We start from the raw sequence: 19,817 nt of genomic DNA on the forward strand, positions 1-19,817 counted from the left end.
CCCCCCCTCTCCCCTCGCGCTTGGTGCCGGCCGCGCAGGCGCCCGGCGGCCCTGGCGACGGCGATGTTTTCCTCTCAGGCCGGTGCCCGCCGCTCTCCGGGGGCGCCGCCGCCGCCCGCCCATGGCCGCGGCCCTCGCCCCGCCCCCGCGCGCGGGCAGCATGGAGCCCGGTGAGCGCGCGCCCGGCCCGGCCCGCCCCGCCCGCCCGCTGGTCCCGCGGGAGCTGCTCGCCCGCCTGCGCGACCGCCAGGACTACCGGGGCCGCGCGCGCGCCGTGGGCGAGCTGCGGCAGCTGCTGGGCGAGGCCCGCCTGGGCTCCGCGCCGCCCGCCGCGCTGCTGGGCCTCGCCGGCCTGCTCGACGCGCTGCTGGGCGACCCCAACTTCGAGGTGGCGCGCGGCGCCCTGGCGGCGCTGCACCTGCTGGCGCGGCGCCTGGGCGAGCGGGCCCGGCCCTGCCTGGCCGCGCTGGTGGCGGCCGCCGCGCAGGCGCTGGGCGACAGCAAGCTGGCCGTGCGGCTGGAGTGCACGCAGCTCTTCGGCAGCCTCATGCAGGCGGCGGGCCCGCAGCCCGTGCTGGGCCTGCTGCTGCGGCCGGAGCACCTGCGGCACCGCAGCGCCAAGGTGCGCGAGGAGGTGCTCAACATCTGCATGGGCGCCCTGCTCGCCTACCCGAGCGAGGACTTCGACCTGCCCGCGCTGGCCTTCGGCCTGGCGCCAGCCCTGCTGGACGGCAAGCGCAGGGTCCGCCACGCAGCCCTGGAGGCCTTCGCAGTGTTGGCCTCTTCCATGGGCGCCGGAAACACCGCCGTCCTTTTTAAGGCTGTGGATGCTGTGGAATTGCAGGAAAACGGGGACGGGGTGATGCATGCTGTGCAGGCCAGGCTGGCCAGGAAAACCTTGCCTAAACTAACAGACCAGGGCTTTGTGGAGTACGCTGTGCCCATGCCATCCTCTGCCCATGGCAGGGGGACCCATCTGCCCCATGGAGCAGACACAGATTGGTTGCTGGCAGGCAACAGGACTCAGAGCGCACACAGTTACTGTGGGGATCACACAAGGGATGCTACGCAAAACTCTGGCTCTCACAGCCCTTATACTGACCCAGGGATATGTCCCAGAAGGGCTTTAAGCGCAGGTAAAGGAAAAAACAAACTGCCTTGGGAAAACGAGCGGGCTGGAGGCTCCGGAGGCTGTTCAGGAAGCCAGACACCTTTTACAAAGGGCATAGAGCAGGTATGTACAATAATTCACTTACTGCTTTTTTCCAGTCTCTTCCAGATAAGGATCTCAGCTCTTTGTAAACGTTTAATGAATGAAGTACCAAGATCCTTTTGGTATAGGTGGCATTGCTTCTGAGCTTAACATCCATAAATTAGTGACTTAACCAAGGTCATCTGAAGTACCCTTTGCCTCTGCACTAGATAACTTTCCCTTCTCACTATTTGTTGGATGTTCATGCAGTCTGCCTTTCAGCTAAGACTTCTTAAATTAAACAGGTGGTTTAATTTTACTATGGGTTGCTAACTAGAAAGCTAACTGCTAATGAATGCTGGTTTAAAAAAAATCAGTCTTACTGAAACAGTTTTCCCTGCTGCAAGTTTTGCCTTCACATGTTAATTTTCAGTCACTTAATTATTTAAACTCTGTATTTTTGCTCATGTTTCAGTACCTTGGAATTTGCCCCATATAATGGATATAGAATAACTGAGAACTTGGGGAGGAGGGGTGTCATTATGCACAAACATGTTCCTTAAGCAGTGTTTCCGTGTCTGTACTAGTATCTGAAGTGATGAAACTTTAATATTGACAGTCTTGGATGCTGATGTCATGTATTTATCCATAGAACAGATAGTCTAGGTAAGTGTTTCAATGCTGGCCTACAGAGGTCATGTCTGTGGGTGAAAAATAGATTTCACTCTGTTCATGTGTTTCTGAGCCTTCTTATTATATTAAGGCTAATTGACAGTGAAACATAAAATTAATCTAGTTGTGTATCATGGTATGCATTAGTGTCATAAATCTTTCACCTTTTTTAAAACTAGGAAACTTTTCAGGAATTTGGAACTTCAGAAATTACCACTGTTTTACTGCTTGAAGAGAGAATCTTCTCCGTGACATCACAACTGGTCGCTGTGGAAATGGTTCTGATTTTTTTTTTTAAGCGAATGTGCTCTCACCACTCACATATGCAGTGTGCAAAAGTGGCTTTAACCACAGAATTAGTAAAGAGTAGGCAGGAATGGTGTGAAATTCCCCCACATCAGTGTGTTTGTTTTGATTAGGGATGTTAAGATGCAGTTAATTGGCTAATTGAGTAGTTGATAGAATTTTTATCAACTACTCGATTAGTTGCCTAGGGAAAGCAGCCTGGCTCAATCCCAGCTCCCGCTGGGTTGGGACCCTCTACCCCTGCTGCAACTCTGCAGTTTAAATGTACTAATAGCTGGGTGGCCTGCCCACATGGCTCTTAGTAAATTTAAACTTCAGAGCCACAGTCCCAGAGCTGGGACTGAGGTGGGCTGCTTTGCAGCAGCCTCCCCTGCAGTCCTCCCTGCTCCTTCCCCCCCCCTTCTCTGCTGCCTCTATGGGGGGAGGTGGCATTGTGGAGACAGTCCTGGAGGGAATCATTTTTTAAGCTGGCTCCCCCCAGCACTGGCTCCTTCTGCTCCCTCCCCTTGCTGCTCTGATACAGAGGCTGCGGACAGAGATGCAAGTAGTTGACTCAACTAACGGCTAAGCCTAGGATTATCGGTTAGTCAGCTACTCACTAACATCCCTAGTTTTGACCTGTAGAAACAGCCTCAGGTGTTAGTGAATTATTCACTACAATTTCTTATTCTCCTTGACATTGTTGGGATATAGTCTCTACTAGACCCAGAAGGTCGGCGTAACGTACACAACTCTAGCTATGTCAATAACATAGCTGGAGTCAGCATACCTTAAGCTGATCTTGGCGTTTGCGTTGTGTTCACAGTGGGAGGTCGACGGGAGCAAACACTCCTGTCGGTTTCCCTTACTTCCTGTGACTGATGCACGAAATCGAATGCCAGAAGATCAGTAAGGATGGGCTCCACCAAGGCCAGCAAGCTGAGCAGGGACTAGGAGCTGTCTAAGCTATTTAATAAGAAATGCTCGCGTGAGAGGTGGCCTATGCTTGGCCTCTGAAGGGGACCTATCATCTGCTCTGGTTCCTGCACGAGTAGTTTGATGAATGGCCTAGGTTAGTGCCCTACGTTGGGGGAGGGGATAAAGCTGTACTGCCATGGAACCCGTGGCAGCAGATTGGTAAATAAAAACTTGGATAGCCTCTGCAAAATTCCATTGAGATCACGGTGAATGTAAACTTCCTTCTCAGCCCTGTCGATGAGTTACATAGAGAAATGTGCAGCTCACAGAAACACACCAGCCTCTCACTTTTCCAGCACTCCAAGAACTACAGCCGCTTACCTGTGTCTTATCCCCTTGCTTTCCAGTCCCTGGAAAGCAGTTGCTCAGACTGGTTATGTCCATCAGCACTGGAAAATACTTCTTGGTTGCCAGGTACACTTGACAACTATTGGGGAAGCCCCCTGGTCCTTGTCTTCCTCAACCTCGTCATCTACTATTTTATCCTTTCGGTTAGGTCCTCTCTGCTGCCTCCATGCCCTCCAAAGTATCCACGGGGTTCTTGGCGGAGGAGGTGGGCTCATCAGGCCTTATGGAAACATCAGGTCTTCAGTGGAGCATCAGATTGCTTCATGGGCCTTCTAGGCTTGTCCGAGTAGTTTAATCTTAGTTCTGCACTGCATCATGTCTTACTTATACCCCTTTTCGCACAAGGATGGAAAAATGTGCCTGTATGTGTCCCAGTTCCTGTGAGTCTTTCTCTGTTTGGACTGAACAGACTCCTCATACAGTGGTCGGATCCAACAGCTCTGCAGTGGTCCATGCTTTTGGTGGGATGGCTAGGCTCGTGGACCTGGGGAGACACTATGAGACCAGTGCATGCTGAGCCAACCCGTGGGGAGTCCAGGTGCTTAGGCTGCCTAGAGTACCACGGTTAGTAAGGTCAGCCCTGTGTGGTGAACCTCATGCATTGCATCACATGTCATAACAACCATGTGGACGGAATCCGTTACAATGGTCTCCAAAGAATTCACACAAAATCCAGCCATTAGGAAATGGAATTAAATAGGATTTAAATTTCACAGGGCTTGCGGGGCATAGGGGGGAGGTGGAGACGGGCAGGTACCCAGTGACCTGACTGCCAGACCGCAGAGTTCAAACTGCTGACCGGTGGCTGTTTGGTAATTGTGGCTTCCAGATTGTGGCCCAGATTCAGTGACAAAACACCTTGAGGTGTGTGCACTGCATGTTTGTTGACTGTACAGGGATGGGAAAAAGAAAAGTCCCTCGTGGAGCTGGAAGCTTTTTGTCGTTGAAAATCACCATTTTCCCCAACAAAAGTCACGTTACAGTGTGAATGCTCATGCAGTTTTGCCAACAAAAGGCGCTTTCCTTTGACAGAACTTGCCAGTGTAGACAAAGCCTGAGTTCCATTGTGTCTGAAACCTAGATGATAAATTCTTTGTAGCAGGGACTCTCTTTATTTCTTGCTTTCTGATGCCTGACACAATGAGGTTGTAAATCTTGGAAAAAATAAATATTCATGCATTTTGGGGGAAATTCAGTTATGATGTAAGCACATGAACTCTGTGCTCTTCGGTATAGATGTCAGGGCCGAACTGACCATTTGTTTTCTGTGCTTAGGGACATAATCTGCTAACTGAAAGAATTGATTAGCTCTGCTGTATGAGGAGAGTCACTTAGGACTTAGAAACCCAAAAAGAAAAGGGTTGGATAAATCTTAATTCTCAGGTTTTTGATTTTATAAAAATTCAAACCTCAAAGTATAAAAATTACAGAAAAAATATTTGGCATAGCTGACCTCTTTTGTAAATATGTTTAACTATTAATTTAGGGACATTCCTTTGAGCTGAGCTAGTTTAAAAATTAACTTTTGGAGGCATTTAATAGCTGAAATCTTACAAAATCAGTTTAATGTTTAATATTTTCTGCTCTCTGGTGGTAATATTTTTAGGGAGCAGTTTTTGGTGATCACTGACCCCCAGGACTTGTCTAGACTAGTTTGAGATGTAATTCTGGAATGTGTAAGCTAATGTGTTCTAGCGGAAAGTCTGCACTAAAAATGCGACACCAACACAGCTCTAGAGTTGTAGCTGTACTGCTGTAGCATAGACACTGCAGTAATGGAAGGTTTTTTTCTGTTTCTGTACTTAAATCTGCATATCTGCTAGTCCTGGCAGCTAGGTCAGTAGAAGAATTCTTCCATAGATGTCAGTATCTAACGTAGGCTGAGGTTGGCTTAAGTACATCCCATAGGGTGTGACATTTCTCTCAGCCCTGAACTAAGGTAGCTAGGGCACTCAGTCTTTTAGATGTAGACCAGGACATGTTTGAAAAATCTTATGTAGCCCATGTTTAAAGAGCTTTCCTGAGCTACAGTTTCACAAACCATTTTACTTAAGCAGTGCAGCATTTCTTTGTGGACTCCTTTTTCACATGAAAACTTTTGTTCTAGCTGTGAATTTACAGTTACAAGCTAAACTCTTGTAAGTCAGGTTTAAACCGCTAACAAAGTTAATGTGGGTTGCAATGTTTAAAATAAATTGGCATAAAAATTACACCTAGATATGTGAATACAAATTTGTGTGCTGCTTGGGTTTATCACATTCAAAACTGGTTGGGCTAATGTCTACACTGGGAAGCTTATTGCTCCATCTATGTTACTTTGCATACTTACTAGGCGACACTCTAACATTGGGGTGAGGATCACAGTCTGGAAGGGAAATTTACTCTATTGCTGTTAAAATAACAAAATCAGCAGCTTTGTCTTTGTGTTACATTAGTGTTGTTGTATAAAGGAGTATTTGTGCTTTTGTCAACTTAATTTTGATTTTTGCTAAGTGCCAACAATATTTTTGGACTCTAGATAAACTTAACATCCTATTACAGTAAAACGCCGATGGTTCGGCATCTGATGGTCTGGCACCATCAGGAACCCGGAAGTGCTCCGGGCAGCCGGACCATTAGAGCTGCTCTGCCCCCAGCTTCCCCGATTCAGCCGCTGCTAAAACTGACCAGCGGCTGAATCGGGGAAGCCGGGGGCAGAGCAGCTGGAGTGTTGCTGGGTAGGTCCCGTAGCGCTGCCCCTCGGCGCTGCGGGACCAACCCGGCAGCACCCCAGGTGTCCCCAAGTCAGCCACTGCTGAAACTGATCAGCGGCTGACTCCAGGAAGCCCGAGGCAGAGCTGCTCTGCGCCAGGCTTCCTGGAGTCAGCCGCTGGTCAGTTTCAGCAGCGGCTGAATCAGGACGCCTGGGGCAGAGCAACTGGGGTGCTGCCGGGTGGGTCCAGTAGCGCAGAGGAGCGGCGCTGCCGGACCAACCCGGCAGCACCCCAGCTGCTCTGCCCCAGGCGTCCCCAAGAGCAATTGGGGTGCTGCCGGGTTGGTCTCGTAGTGCCAAGGTCGGACGAGCCCGGCAGCACTCCAGCTGCTCTGCTGCAGGCGTCACCGATTCAGCCGCTGCTGAAACTGACCAGCAGCGGCTGAATCAGGGATGCCTGGGCCAGAGCCGGACTATCGGAAGGGGGGGCTCTGAGGGGTCTGGACCCAGACCCCTCAGAGCCCCCCCTTCCGATAGTCCGGCATATCTGATAATCCGGCACCCCTTGGGTCCTAACGGTGCCGGATTATCGGAAGTTTACTGTACTATGGCTTCTTCTCTTTTCCATAGTCTGAGCACACAGAACTGATGATGATTCTAAGAACAAATATCTCTTCTAATCAGTTACTTGAAATATACCAAGCCACATTGTGTAGAATGATCAAGTAAAAAAGGAGAGACTCAGCTAGAATATTTTGGTTTTGAAGCTGCACACCTCTCTGTGGCAGTCATTGCTCCTTGATCTTGGTCAGCATTCATGTTTCACTGCAGTAATATTGCCAGCAGTACTGCGGAGTTGGAAAAGTTGGCACGTGTTCCCCTGTTGATTCCCCCCCCCCTTGGAGGGTATCCTTGATAGAACTGAATGTGCTCCAACCAGCTTTCTTTCCTTGCAAGAGTTCCCTTTCCTGATCATGGTGCATATTAATGTCTTTGCCCAAATAGACACGTTGTTCAGCTTCATCGGTTCTCCCTTGAGTATTTTTTGGTCTTTTAGCAAGGCATCAGTCTGCATATATTTTGTTTTATAGTGATTCCTTTTCAGTTTAACTTAGCTGCTTTTTGTGTCTGTTTTCACAGCATTCATTGTAAACTGATGAAATGTTTGGCGATCAGCATAATATTGTCTGAATCTGAAATGTTTAACTACTTTCTGCTGTCTCTGGTCCCCCCCCCCCCCCCGTCCCCCCCACAACTGATTTCATGTGGCTGAAGCACACAATCTACTAATCTGTCCACTCCCAAGACTCTGGTGTGCAAGGGGAATGTGGGGAATATTTTTCTCCTCCATCAGGGGCCACGTCAGTGAGGGTTTTTTTTAGCTTCTCACTTGAGTGCAGCCCCTGACTGATTTTTCTGTGGATCAGCGACCCCCGACTTATACCAGGGTGAGGAACCTTTTTTACACTCTCATTTCCCTACATCAAACTACTCAGACAAGCAAGCTAGCTCTGACTACACTATGGATATGACTGTTTGACACTTCCCTTTGCATCTTGGTCAAAAAAGATGTGTAGCAAGGAGGCATGGTTTCACCCGGCCTCTTCGCCAAGAATATAAAGCATATTAATTGTTAAGTCTGGCCCATCCCTGCTGGAGAGCGTTGTCAGTTGCTCCATAGTTAAGGTTGCAACCCAGTTCTCATTCCAAGGCTTGTAAATAGATTTTTAAGGCAAGGGGGGCATTATGGTCATATAGGTTTAATATGGAGATATACCATCTCATAGAGCTGGAAGGGACCTTGAGAGGTCATCAAGTCCAGTACCCTGCCCTCACAATAGGACCAAGTACCATCCCTGACAGATTTTGCCCCAGATCCCTAAATAGCCCCTTCAAGGATTGAGCTCACAACCATGGGTTTAGCAGGCCAATGCTCAAACCACTGAGCTATCCCTCCCCCGTCAAACCCTGATGTAGTTTGATGTAGGTTGTGTCTGCATTGAAAGACAGGGATGGTGTAGACGGAGCTTGGTCCTGCCTTGAGGGCGGGGGGCTGGACTCGATGACTTCTCGAGGTCCCTTCCAGTCCTATGATTCTATGAAAGGCTTAGCTCAAAATAAGCTACATAAATTCAGTTGCGTCAATTGCGTATTTTATTTTGAAATAGGGAGCGTCTACACAGCACTTATTTTGAAATAGAGCACTCTTCCTCCGAGTTCCCTTCTTCGTTGTACAGTGAGGTTTACAGGAATTGGAATAAGAAGTCCTCCAGCTTGACCGTATTTTGACACTATTTCGAAATAACTGCCTGCTGTGTAGATGTGGACTAAGTTATTTTGGAATAGCGCTAGTTACTTTGAAGTAGTGTTGCAGTGGAGACGTACCCATAGTTTGGTCTCCTGCATAATTCAGGCCAGAGAACATCACTCGTTAATTCTTGATGTAAGCCTATGCATTTTGTTTGAGCCAGACTACAGTTATATTTTTGACCAATCTAGTCTTGATTTAAAGGCTTGCCTTCTATTTGCCCTCCTACAGCTCTGTTGTATTGACAGAGGAGGAAGAACAGGAGAAATCCTGCTTTCCTTCTGTAACTCCTGCACTTGCCACAGTGAACACATCTTAATGCTTTTCCTGATCTCACTTGCGCCCACTCATGTTTTCCCTTATTATTCTCCTCCTTTCACTCTTGAGACTCTTCTTCACAATACAAAGCAGGACTTAGCCTCTCCCATTTAAAACAAAACTACTTACCCTTAGCCCACTTTTCCTCTTTAACATCAGTTAAGGCATTGTTTACAGCAGAGGTGGGCAAAAGGGCCTCTGCGGGCCGGATCCGGCCCACGGAGGCCCTGCTGCTCCCCAGGCCAATCAGGGCCTGGGGGCAGGGGAGCGCACGAAACTTCCTCCTGCCCTGTGAGGAGCACATGGCACTTTGAATTGCCATGTGCTCCTTGCAGGCCGGGGGTAGGGCGGGAGGAGGCTTCAGGCAGTTCCCCCACCCCCAGGCCAATCAGGTCCTGGGGAACTCAGTGAAGCTTACTTCACCCTGCGCTAGTGTATGGCACTTTTGAAGTGCCACCTGCTCTTCACAGGGCGGAAGGAGGCTTCCTGTGCTCCCCAGGCCCTGATTGGCCTGCGGCTGGGGAGCATGGAAAGCCTTTTCCCTCCCTGCCAGGGCCCTGCCAATCATGGTCTGGGGGTGGGGGAGCCCCTCCCCCCTCCTTTCCGGGCGGCCTTGGATCTCTTCAAAAATTTAAGTGGCCCTCGGCCCAAAATTATTGCCCACCCCTGGTTTCCAGTTTTTCTCAATTTCATCTTTTCCCATCTTCTGCTCTGTTCAGTTTACTTAACCCAGTCTTGCAAAATCTCCTGACTTCGGTTGAGCTAAAGTTCAGAACTACACTTAACCAGGCACCTGCCTTTTATGCAGTCAGCTGTGCTTTTCTTGGACTCTTCACCTCTCTTAGTTTTTGTGGTTGGTTTGTCCTCTACTTTTCTAATTGCTCCTTCAGTGGAGTTTTCTCATCTCCCCCTTCTCAACTTTCTGAGGTGGGTCTACAAAGCTCTTTTCTCCCTCTGCAGGTTTTTCCTCTAGGTAATCTCACCAGCAAACACAGGTTCAACTACAGTCAGTGTGTTGATGAAGTACACATTTACCTGTCTTGATCTATCTAAACTAATGGCTTGTCTCTGACATCTCATTGATGTCTAGCTATCCGCTTCTATTGTACTGACAGTGTTTTCTCATTATTTCCTTGTGTACTCTCTTCGTGTCCATTTGTTGCCTCCTTGGGGCAGGGATCATCTTTTTGTTCTATTGGGGTGCTCTTGCCTCCAGACTGAAAACTGTGTTTTGTTTGTTTATAATTAAAGGGCCGGCAGGGGGAAGAGAAAGTAAAGCTGTGATGGGGCAGGGGGTCTGAGGCCAAGTCTGTCCTGGGTGCATAGAAGGGTTAGAACATTTTTTTCCTTTTCATTCAGTGTAGCTGATTCTTGAATGTACAAATTATGGGCCAGATTTTGGAGTGATGCCGGGAGTTGTAAATTGCATGTGTACACACTTCCACATTAGCACAGCGGGAGCATCTAGAGCAACGGTTCCCAACCTTTTCCCGACGGGGACCCATTTTGACAATTCAGGAAGACTTGGTGACCCAGGGCAATTCAAAAACGGGGGGAGGAGGGAGGCAGAGCCACCTGGGGAGACACTTGGCGACCCTTTTGAAATGTAATGGTGACCCATATTTGGGTCCCGACCCAGAGGTTGGGAAACCCTGCTCTAGAGTAAGATTCTGATTGCTGATCTGTCCTGCCCCCTTTGTGGGCTGTAGCGGTGGCCGCTGGTTTCAGTGCTAGCACGACAGTTTCTAGTAAATTACATCCCTTATGACTAGCTTGGCAATGGAGCAGCTCCTAAATGAAGACAACTGTTACTTCAGGTTGTCTTCTAAATGTAATATTACAGTAATTAATTATTGTTTCCACTAGTTATAAGGAAAAATATTGGGCACATTATTATGCATAAATGTTTCTTTATATTTTCCGTTTTCTTACAGTTCTGTCCACACAACGATTTCCTTCATTCTCCAAAGTTAAGATCTTCTCAAGGAATGCCAGTCAGTGATGATTTATTTTTTAGCAGGAAAAAAGCTTCAAGGAATTTATTTCAGAATAGTCTAGATCTTAACTCTGAGCATTCTGCTGTTTGTCCTGGTAAGTATAGTTGTAGATAAGTGTGTTTAAATAAGCAAAAGGTCTGTCAGTGATCAGGTGCTTTTAGGAGAACTTGATAAGACATTTTGTGCTCATTTACACCATTCTGAGAACGTTTAATCGTTTGGAGATTTTTGTTTTTAATAGAAAAGCTATAGTATTGAGTAAATAAAAACCAAGTTTTTCCTAAGCTGCAGTAGATTGGCATAGCTGTGTTGAATTCATTGGTACTGTGCTGATTTACTCCAACTCAGAACTACAGTCACAGATTCTTAATCTTGATCTACACAGAACTTTGCACTAAGGATATTAGCATATAGATATTTACACGATTAACTGATAATCCCAGGCAGCAGGCATGGGGCACAGGAGCCGGTGCCCGTTGGGAGCCAGCTTTTAAAGCTACTCCCCACATGTACAGGTTCCCGTGGAGCCACTTCCCCTTGCCCCCCCTCCAACTGCCTCCCATGGAAGCGGCATAGTGGGAGCACTGGATCCCACGGAGTTGCCTCTGATTGAGTGGTTGCAGCGTAGAGTCTGAGGGAGGACAAGCGGGAGCCGGTACATACAGGAAGCTGACTTTGAAGCCCTCTAAGTGTATTGGCTTCCATAGAGCCACCAGCCCCCCCTCTTGCTGCCTCAGAATCAGAGGCAGCAATGTGGGGAATGGGGAGGGACAGGCAGGAGCTGGTACGTGTAGGAGGCTGACATTCAAACCAGCTCCCCATGCATATCAGCTCCCGTGGATCCACCTGCCTCCCCCTTCTCCCTAGCACTGCTACCTCTATCAGGATGCTGAAGCAGCCTCTGTCAGCGGGGAGCTTGGACCTCCTGCACACGGGCTGCTACTGCGCCATGCTGCTGCTTCTGTATCAGAGGCAGCAGTGCAGGGTTACAGGTGGGAGCATGTTTGCTTGGAAAGCTGATTTTTAAACTGTTTCCCCTTGCGGACCAGTTACACCTGCCACCCCGCACTGCTGCCTCTGCTACAGAGGCAGCAACGTGGAATGGCAGGGGCTCTCTGGGAATGGGGCTGGGAGTGCACTGGCTGCTGCCCTGCCCCCGGGAGTATTTTCAGAGCTGTGCAACTACTAAAAATGGTTGCAGCTACACAATTACTAAAATACACGGTAGCTAACATCCCCCATTTGCACTGGTTTACATTTGTTTAACATCCCACCGTTTGTGGAGTCAGTTCGGTTTCTGTGTGGACACATGCTTTTAGTTTCACTTTATGCAATTTAATTTGTCCATTTAAGAAAAGATTACTAGGAAATAGTTCACTGTGTTAAATAGCTAAAACAAATGACATAATTTCAAGGTGACTTTTCTTCCTAAGGGGGAAATTGCTGTTATCACAGTTTCCATGTAGATCAACATGGAAATAGTTTTGATCAGAATTCTTGAGCATTGTGTAATATACAGTTCAGACTTCAGATTGAGTAGTAAATGAAGGGGCAGTGGAACAGTTTGAGACAACTTCTCTGTGGGAACGATTTGTTGAGTGAATAGTGCTTTATTGCTATGGAAACTGTTCTAGCAAAGACCCTTTTGAATAGTACCTTAATAAATGGAGCACTGAACTATTAATTGGGCAACTTGCAACAAAGGTTACATTTATGTAATGTTGACTTTTCAAAAATATTTTTGACAGCAGTAAAATGGTTTTCTATTGCCTATGTTTACTTTTCCCCTTTTCTGTTGCATGTAATGTGTCAGGGATAGACATTAAACTAGAAAGTGATTCACTAGTAGGTAGTGGTGAAAAGTGACTTGGAAACAGCTTTGAAAAGTTAGATTTCCCATTCCCCTGCTGCCCCCTTTAAAATAATTTGGAACTTTAAAAGATCAGCTGTCTGAAGGAGTGTGCATTCAGTGCACCACCTAACCTCTGATAGTTCTCATTTGTATTGCAATAGTGAAAAGGCACGCAGAGACACTGGGCAAGACCAAACTTGATTTGTTCCCTTTTCTTGGCAGCTCACTTTCTATAGGCCGTTTCCTTTGGGGAGCATTGATATATGTGAAATTCCAAATGTATTTACAGTTATGTTAAGAATGATGTCATTAAAAAACTTGTTACTTTTCTGTTTTAAAGCATTTTTCTCTCCTTTGTTTTTCTGTGTCCCAGGAAGAAATTATTCGTTAGATTTTTGTTTCATCTACTACAAATCTTATTGTTGGTAATGTGGTTTGGTAGAATCCCAGACTTCTTTGCTTCTTTATTCTAGCTTATGTGCATAAAGAACACTATAAGGTTGCTTAGAAACCCATGAGTGCAGCACTGAAAACTTTCAATCTTTTCATCTACGTTTTTTTATCCAAATTAAAAAAGTATTTTAAATCACCTTTGAATTAACGTTACGTTTATAACTATTTAACAACATTTAATTATTATTTCTGCTCTTATGTTCTGTGTTTAAATTGCACATGGAGATATTTGCTGAAATTGTTTTTTTTCTTTTGTTAGGTGTTATGGGCTCTCACCAGCCACATATTTCAGGGAAATGTGGACAACTTGGATACTCACGAATGCGGGGGAAGAGTGGTAGTGTGGGTTCTGATTTACAACTTTTAGGATTAAATAACCATCGTCAGGATAAAGGTAAATGAGCGCTAATAATACTACAAATGTCTGCACATTCCTTTGAGAATGATACTGTGTTGTCCTGTATGAGGCCTCTTAGTAAATTTTTTATTTTTATTTGGATCAAATATGATGCAGCAACTATTTTGTTAAGTAAAAGACGGATGCGATGGGAAAAAAATAGCTTAGAGTCAAAGTAGTTTAACTAAACACAAACATGGAAGTAGGATTTTTGATACCATGTAGCTTGTCCTACACTCATGACATTAGATGAGACAGATCGTTCCTATGATAGCTTGCATCTCTTGTTCAGGTAAAGCTCTGAACTTCACTTGTAACAGTTTGGATAAATGTATTGTTCATTGTAAAGTGTTAGTAGACTATATAGTCTAGCAAAGCAGACTCAGATGTCACTGGCTTCATAGTGGCATCCTATTGAATCTAACATTTTGAATGTTTTCGACAGAAGTGGGCAAGAGGCAGCTAGCGCCAAATCTGGCCCACCAAGCCCCACTGGATCTGGCCTATGGCTGCCTCACCTGAACCTTTAAGTAGAAAGCAGCTCACGCTTTAAAAAGCCAGCTGCCTCGCTCGGGGTAGGCTGGGAGGGAGTATTTGCATGCTGCCTCATGCCCCCAGCAAAATCTCTCAGCTCCCATTGGCCAATTTCTAGCTAAGAGGACCTGGAAATTTTGCTGGGGGTAGGGGCAGTGTGGGAAACCTTCCTTCCTCTCCCCAATGCTTGGGGGCAACCAGCAGACAGTCTGCTTCAGGTTTCTGCAGGGTTGCTGGCTTGAAGGTAAGTGCCTCCCAGTCAGAGCCTGACTCTGGCACCCCACCCCACCTCTCCTCTCTATCTGCCCCACATCCCCACCCAAACCCTCTGTATCCCTTTTCACCCTTCTCCCAGGTCACAACTCCCTCCCAGACTCTGCACCCCCTCCTGCAGCCCGTCCCCCAGGCCAGAATCCTCTTCTGTACTCATACCTCCTCCTGCACTGTGCATCCTAAACTGCTGCCCTAGATCATAGCCCCTTCCTTTACCCAAACTCCCTCTGACTCCTGAGCCCCTCCTGCACCTCCATCCCCTACCCCAAACTCCCTTCTCAACCCAGCCTCCATCCCAGACTGCACACCCCGGTCATAGAAGTGTGGCCCTTAACCACTTGCCACAATCTTGGAATGGCCTTTCATGAAAATTATTGCCCACCCCAGTTTTAGACTATTTTAAAGATGGTGATTGTTATGTAGTTGAATGTGATCATCGACTATGCATTTGTCTACATGAGGAATTGGGATGCCCTTATTCTGAAATAAGTGCCTTTTTCTGAATGACTAATCCATTTTGGATTAAAGCCAAATTTGGAATAAGAGTTATTCTGAAATAGTTAATCTGCTTCAATGTCATACTCTACCTTATTCTGGATTATTTCTAATATGAAGACTTATGGCTTAATATGGCTTAACCACCATGTAAAAGAAGCAGTGAGGGACAAAAAGGTATCTTTTAAGAAGTGGAAGTCCAATCCTAGTGAGATAAATAGAAAAGAACATAAACACTGTCAAATCAAGTGTAAAAATGTAATAAGAAAAGCAAAAAAAGATTTTGAGGAACAGCTATCCAAAAACTCACAAAGAAATAACAAAATGTTTTTTAAATACATTAGAAGCAGGAAGCCTGCTAAAAGACCTGTGGGTCCCCTAGATGATTGAGCTATAAAAGGAGCAATCAAGGACGATAAAGCCATTGCGGAGAAACTAAATGATTTCTTTGCTTCAGTCTTCACGGCTGAGGACGTTGGGGAGATTCCTGAATCTGCACCGTCCTTTGTGGGTGATGAATATGAGGAACTGTCCCGGATTGAAGTGTCATTAGAGGAGGTTTTGGAACAAATAGAAAAACTTAATGTTAACAAATCTCCGGGACCGGATGGCATTCATCCAAGGGTTCTAAAAGAACTCAAATGGGAAATTGCTGAGCTATTATCTGTGGTTTGTAACCTGTCCTTTAAATCGGCTTCCGTACCTAATGACGGGAAGGTAGCCAACGTGACACCAATATTTAAAAAGGGCTGTAGAGGCGATCCTGGCAATTACAGACCGGTAAGTCTAACTTCAGTACTGGGCAAATTAGTTGAAACAATAGTAAAGAATAAAATTGTGAAGTATGTAGAAGAACATAATTTGTTGGACAAAAGTCAACATGGTTTCTTTAAAGGGGAATCCTGTCTTACTAATCTGTTAGAGTTCTTTGAAGGGGTTAACAAACATGCGGACAAGGGGGATCCAGTAGATATAGTATACTTGGATTTTCAGAAAGCCTTTGACAAGGTCCCTCACTAAAGGCTCTTGTGTAAATTACATGGCCATGGGATAAAAGGGAAGGTCCTTTCTTGGATTGAGAACTGGTTAAGACAGGAAACAAAGGGTAGGAATAAATGGTAAATTTTCAGATTGGAGAGGGGTCACTAGTGGTGTATCCCAAGGGTGGGTCCTGGGACCAATCCTTTTCAACTTATTCATAAATGATCTGGAGAAAGGGGTAAGCAGTGAGGTGGTAAAGTTTGCAGATGATACAAAGCTGTTTAGGATAGTCAAGACAGAAGTAGACTGTGAGGGATGCCAAGAAGATCTCACCAAACTGAGTGATTGGGCAACAAAATGGCAAATGAAATTTAATGTGGATAAGTGTAAAGTAATGCACATCGGGAAAAATAACCCCAACTATACGTACAGTATGATGGGGGCTAATTTGGCTACGACAAATCAGGAAAGAGATCTTGGAGTTATCGTGGACAGTTCTCTGAAAACTTCCACACAGTGTGCAGCGGCGGTCAAAAAGGCAAGTAGGATGCTAGGAATTATTAGGAAAGGGATAGAAAATAAGACCCAGAATATCTTACTGCCCCTGTATAAAACTATGGTACGTCCACATCTTGAATACTGTGTACAGATGTGGTCTCCTCACCTCAAAAAAGATATTTTGCCTGTGGAAAGGGTTCAGAAAAGGGCAACTAAAATGATTAGGGGTTTGGAACGGGTCCCATATGAGGAGAGGTTTAAAGCGACTGGGACTTTTCAGTTTAGAAAAGAGGAGACTGAGGGGGGATATGATAGAGGTCTATAAAATCATGAGTGGTGTGGAGAGGGCCGATAAAGAAAAGTTATTTATTAGTTCCCTAAATAGAAGAACTAGAGGACACCAAATGAAATTAATGGGGAGCAGGTTTAAAACTAATAAGCGAAAGTTCTTCTTCACACAGCGTGTAGTCAGCCTGTGGAACTCCTTGCCAGAGGAGGCTGTGAAGGCTAAGACTATAATAGAGTTTAAAGAGAAGCCAGATAATTTCATGGAGGTTAGGTCCATAAAAGGCTATTAGCCAGGGGATAAAATGGTGTCCTTGGCCTCTGTTTGTCAGAGGCTGGAGAGGGATGGCAGGAGACAAATCGCTTAATCATTGTCTTCGGTCCACCCTCTCTGGGGTACCTGGTGCTGTCCACTGTCGGTAGACAGGCTACTGGGCTAGATGGACCTTTGGTCTGATCCAATACGGCCGGTCTTATGTTCTTATGAAGACAAGTCCTTAACAAACGAATGCTTGAATCCTCCTAAAATTAGGGGGTTTTAAAAGCCTAATTGAAAGACAAGTTGAATAGAAAGAGAACTAAAATTAACATGCTGTTAGCTGTTAAAGAGGTTAACTCATAGTAATATTTTTTTTCATTCCTTCTAATATCAGTTTGTGCCAGCCTAAATTTTACCAAGACCCAGCAAACTTTTTGCAGTCCAGCAGAGCGTACTTTGTCCTTCCCAAGTTCTAACACAAGCCAAGGGGCCTTCATTCTTCCGTCTTATCCACTCTCGTCACCTAGAAACAGCCCAAAGCACAACTCCCCTCCTGCTGAATCTCCAAAGAAGTCTCAAGATAACGTGATCAACTTTTCAAATTCTTGGCCTCTTAAGAGCTTTGAAGGGCTTCCAAAGCCCAGTCCTCAGAAGAAGCTTCTAAATCAAAACTCCGGAGACAATGCAGGTAAAAATGCTGCAGAAAAATAAATTTAGGGTTGTACTTTCAGAAATGGCCTTCAAAAAAAGTTGCTCCTGGTGGAATTTTGCACAAAAAAAATAAAAATTCTGCCACAAGAAAATTAGGGATTTAAGTGACTAGTCACTCCCCACCCCTTGCTGTCTCTATCAGCGAGGCAGCAAGCTGAGGGGGCAGGAGCAGATGCTGGGGGGAGCTGGCTTAAAAGTCGGTTCCCTGTAGCACCATCTCTGTGAGAGGCAGGGGAGGCAGAAGCTAGTGGGGGACCAGGCGCATCTGGTCCTAGACGCTGCGCCTCTGCTTTTTAAATGTATTAAGAGTCGCCAGGCTCTTAATACATTTAAAAGGCAGAGCCCCACTGCGGTTTTGCAGTTTCCTCCCTTATCAACTAATCAAGTAGTTGATGGAAATTCCATGGACTACTTGATTAGCTGATTAAACACAATTTAACATCCCTATTCTGTGCACAACATTTTAACACACTGAAAAATTCTTTATATTTTAATTGTCAATATAATACAATTTAATCACACCAGTTTCCGTTTAATTTTGGTCATTTATTTAAAAAATATTATTATCTGTCAGCAAGTAGATTTGTAACTATACAGACAACAACAAAAAATCAGGAAATGTTTTTTGACAAATACATTCCTTATTAGGTTTAGTAATACAGACCGAGTATTTAATTATTTGATACTTCATGGCATGCTGATATATTTTAACATATTTTGTGGAAATAATAAGGTCTTAATAATGAGAATTTTTCAGAGAAGCAGGGAGTTAGATGTGGCCAATTTTATGTGAAGGTTGTAGATCACCAAATTATACATCTCATTGGTGTCATTAGGTTTCTGTACATTGCCTGTGTCATGAGCTATTTGCATATTCTGCGTGCAGCAAAATTACATGTAGAATTTCCTATTGAAAATAGTGTTTCAACCAAAATTAAGGTCTTTAAAATATTTACATAATTTATTTTACAAATGTGTATTTAGTAAAAAGAAAAAAAAAATCCCCCTTAAAATGTTTGCTATGTTTCATGAAAATCAAATATGCATTTTACCCTAATAAATGATGTTCCCATCATTTTTCTGAAATGGTGACTCTGTTTTTTCTCCAGGGGAAAATTCACAGGAGAAACATTCTCCAATTCAGCTTAAACCAGCCTTGGTGAGATCGCCAGCTTCACGGAGAGGTTTGAATGCGACCAAACCCGTCCCCCCAATTCCCAGGGGGGCAAGCCCATTGCCTCATAAAGCTGAGTTAAACGCAGCAGGCCAGAAAAAGGAGGAGCATGAGGATACTTGGAAGAGTGAAAAAGACAAGAAACTTGAAATGAATCTTTCAGAGTTAAATGTCAGTGATAAGGAGCTGGACCAGGACGAGGTTTGATTTAAATGAGATTTTACACACTTTAAAATGATGCAAGAAAAAGCATTTTATTAAAACAACCTATGAGGCTGTGCCCCCTGCTCTCTGTGCTTGCCAACACCCCTTGGGGGGTGGGCAACCCCGGCTCCCTCGCCCTGCCCAGCCACTGGGGAAGGCCGGGCAGCGGTCCTGCCAGCCCGGGCCCCTTCCCCCCTGCCAGCCCAGGATCCTTTTCTCCCTCCTGCCCCTGGCCCCTCCAGCTGGAACCTCTTCTCCCTCCCACTCCTACCAGGGTCCATTCCCACTAACCTGTGAGTCAGGCTCCCTTCTCCCTCTGCCAGCTGTGGGCCTTTTCCCTCCCCGCAAAAATCCTAACCCCTCCCTCTCCCAGCCATGGTGCACATCAGGCCCAGCTCTAACCCAGGCGGGCCGAGGACGTGCAGGAGTGTCTGCTTGCCTGCCCCGTGTGGGGCGCAGTGAGGTGCAAGTAGTGCTGCGTACATGCGGCGCTACAGGGCACTGCAGGCCGCCGAGGTGGGGAAAGCAGCAGCGAGGGGGTGCCGCTGTCCTGACCGCTCCACTGTGCGCTCCTGCTGGCACTGCTCACTGCTCCAGCCCTGCCTGCAGAGCCCAGGGCTGCCCATCTACCGGCAGTGGAAGGGAAGGAGCAGACAAGTTGGTGCAGCGGCCTCCCTGGGTGGTTTGGGGATGCTCTGGCAGCTGCAGTAAGTGCAGCCGCTGGGGAGAGGGTGAGACTCCAGGGCGATAGCCCTATCCGGGCAGTCAGGCTCTGGCTCCCCAAGAGCTCTCTGCTGGCACATAAGCCCAGCTGGGAGCCCCGCTCCTAGTGCCTGTCCCCGGGCGGCTGTCCCAAGCACCATACACACAGACAGCCCCCGGCACCTGGGCTGTCACATCTGCAACGTGGG

General features: G+C 46.4%; 1 protein-coding gene across 3 annotated transcripts in view; it reads left to right on the forward strand.

The window, feature by feature from the left end:
* Positions 1 to 4: 4 nt before the first annotated feature.
* The window catches only part of TOGARAM1 (TOG array regulator of axonemal microtubules 1), a 55,131-nt gene continuing 35,318 nt past the window's right edge, over positions 5 to 19,817 (forward strand). For 2 of the 3 annotated variants that reach the window (XM_014572316.3, XM_075926133.1), the window contains exons 1-5: positions 6 to 1,234; positions 10,728 to 10,884; positions 13,355 to 13,489; positions 17,212 to 17,505; positions 18,638 to 18,903. In XM_014572316.3, the coding sequence (XP_014427802.2) occupies positions 122 to 1,234; positions 10,728 to 10,884; positions 13,355 to 13,489; positions 17,212 to 17,505; positions 18,638 to 18,903 (1,965 nt within the window). In that variant the 5' untranslated portion in view covers positions 6 to 121. Of the gene's footprint in view, positions 1,235 to 10,727; positions 10,885 to 13,354; positions 13,490 to 17,211; positions 17,506 to 18,637; positions 18,904 to 19,817 lie in introns of all 3 variants that reach the window. The other variant, XM_075926132.1, reaches the window with a different exon arrangement.

This window comes from Pelodiscus sinensis, chromosome 4 (genome assembly GCF_049634645.1).
Source record: "Pelodiscus sinensis isolate JC-2024 chromosome 4, ASM4963464v1, whole genome shotgun sequence".
NCBI lineage: Eukaryota > Metazoa > Chordata > Testudines > Trionychidae > Pelodiscus > Pelodiscus sinensis.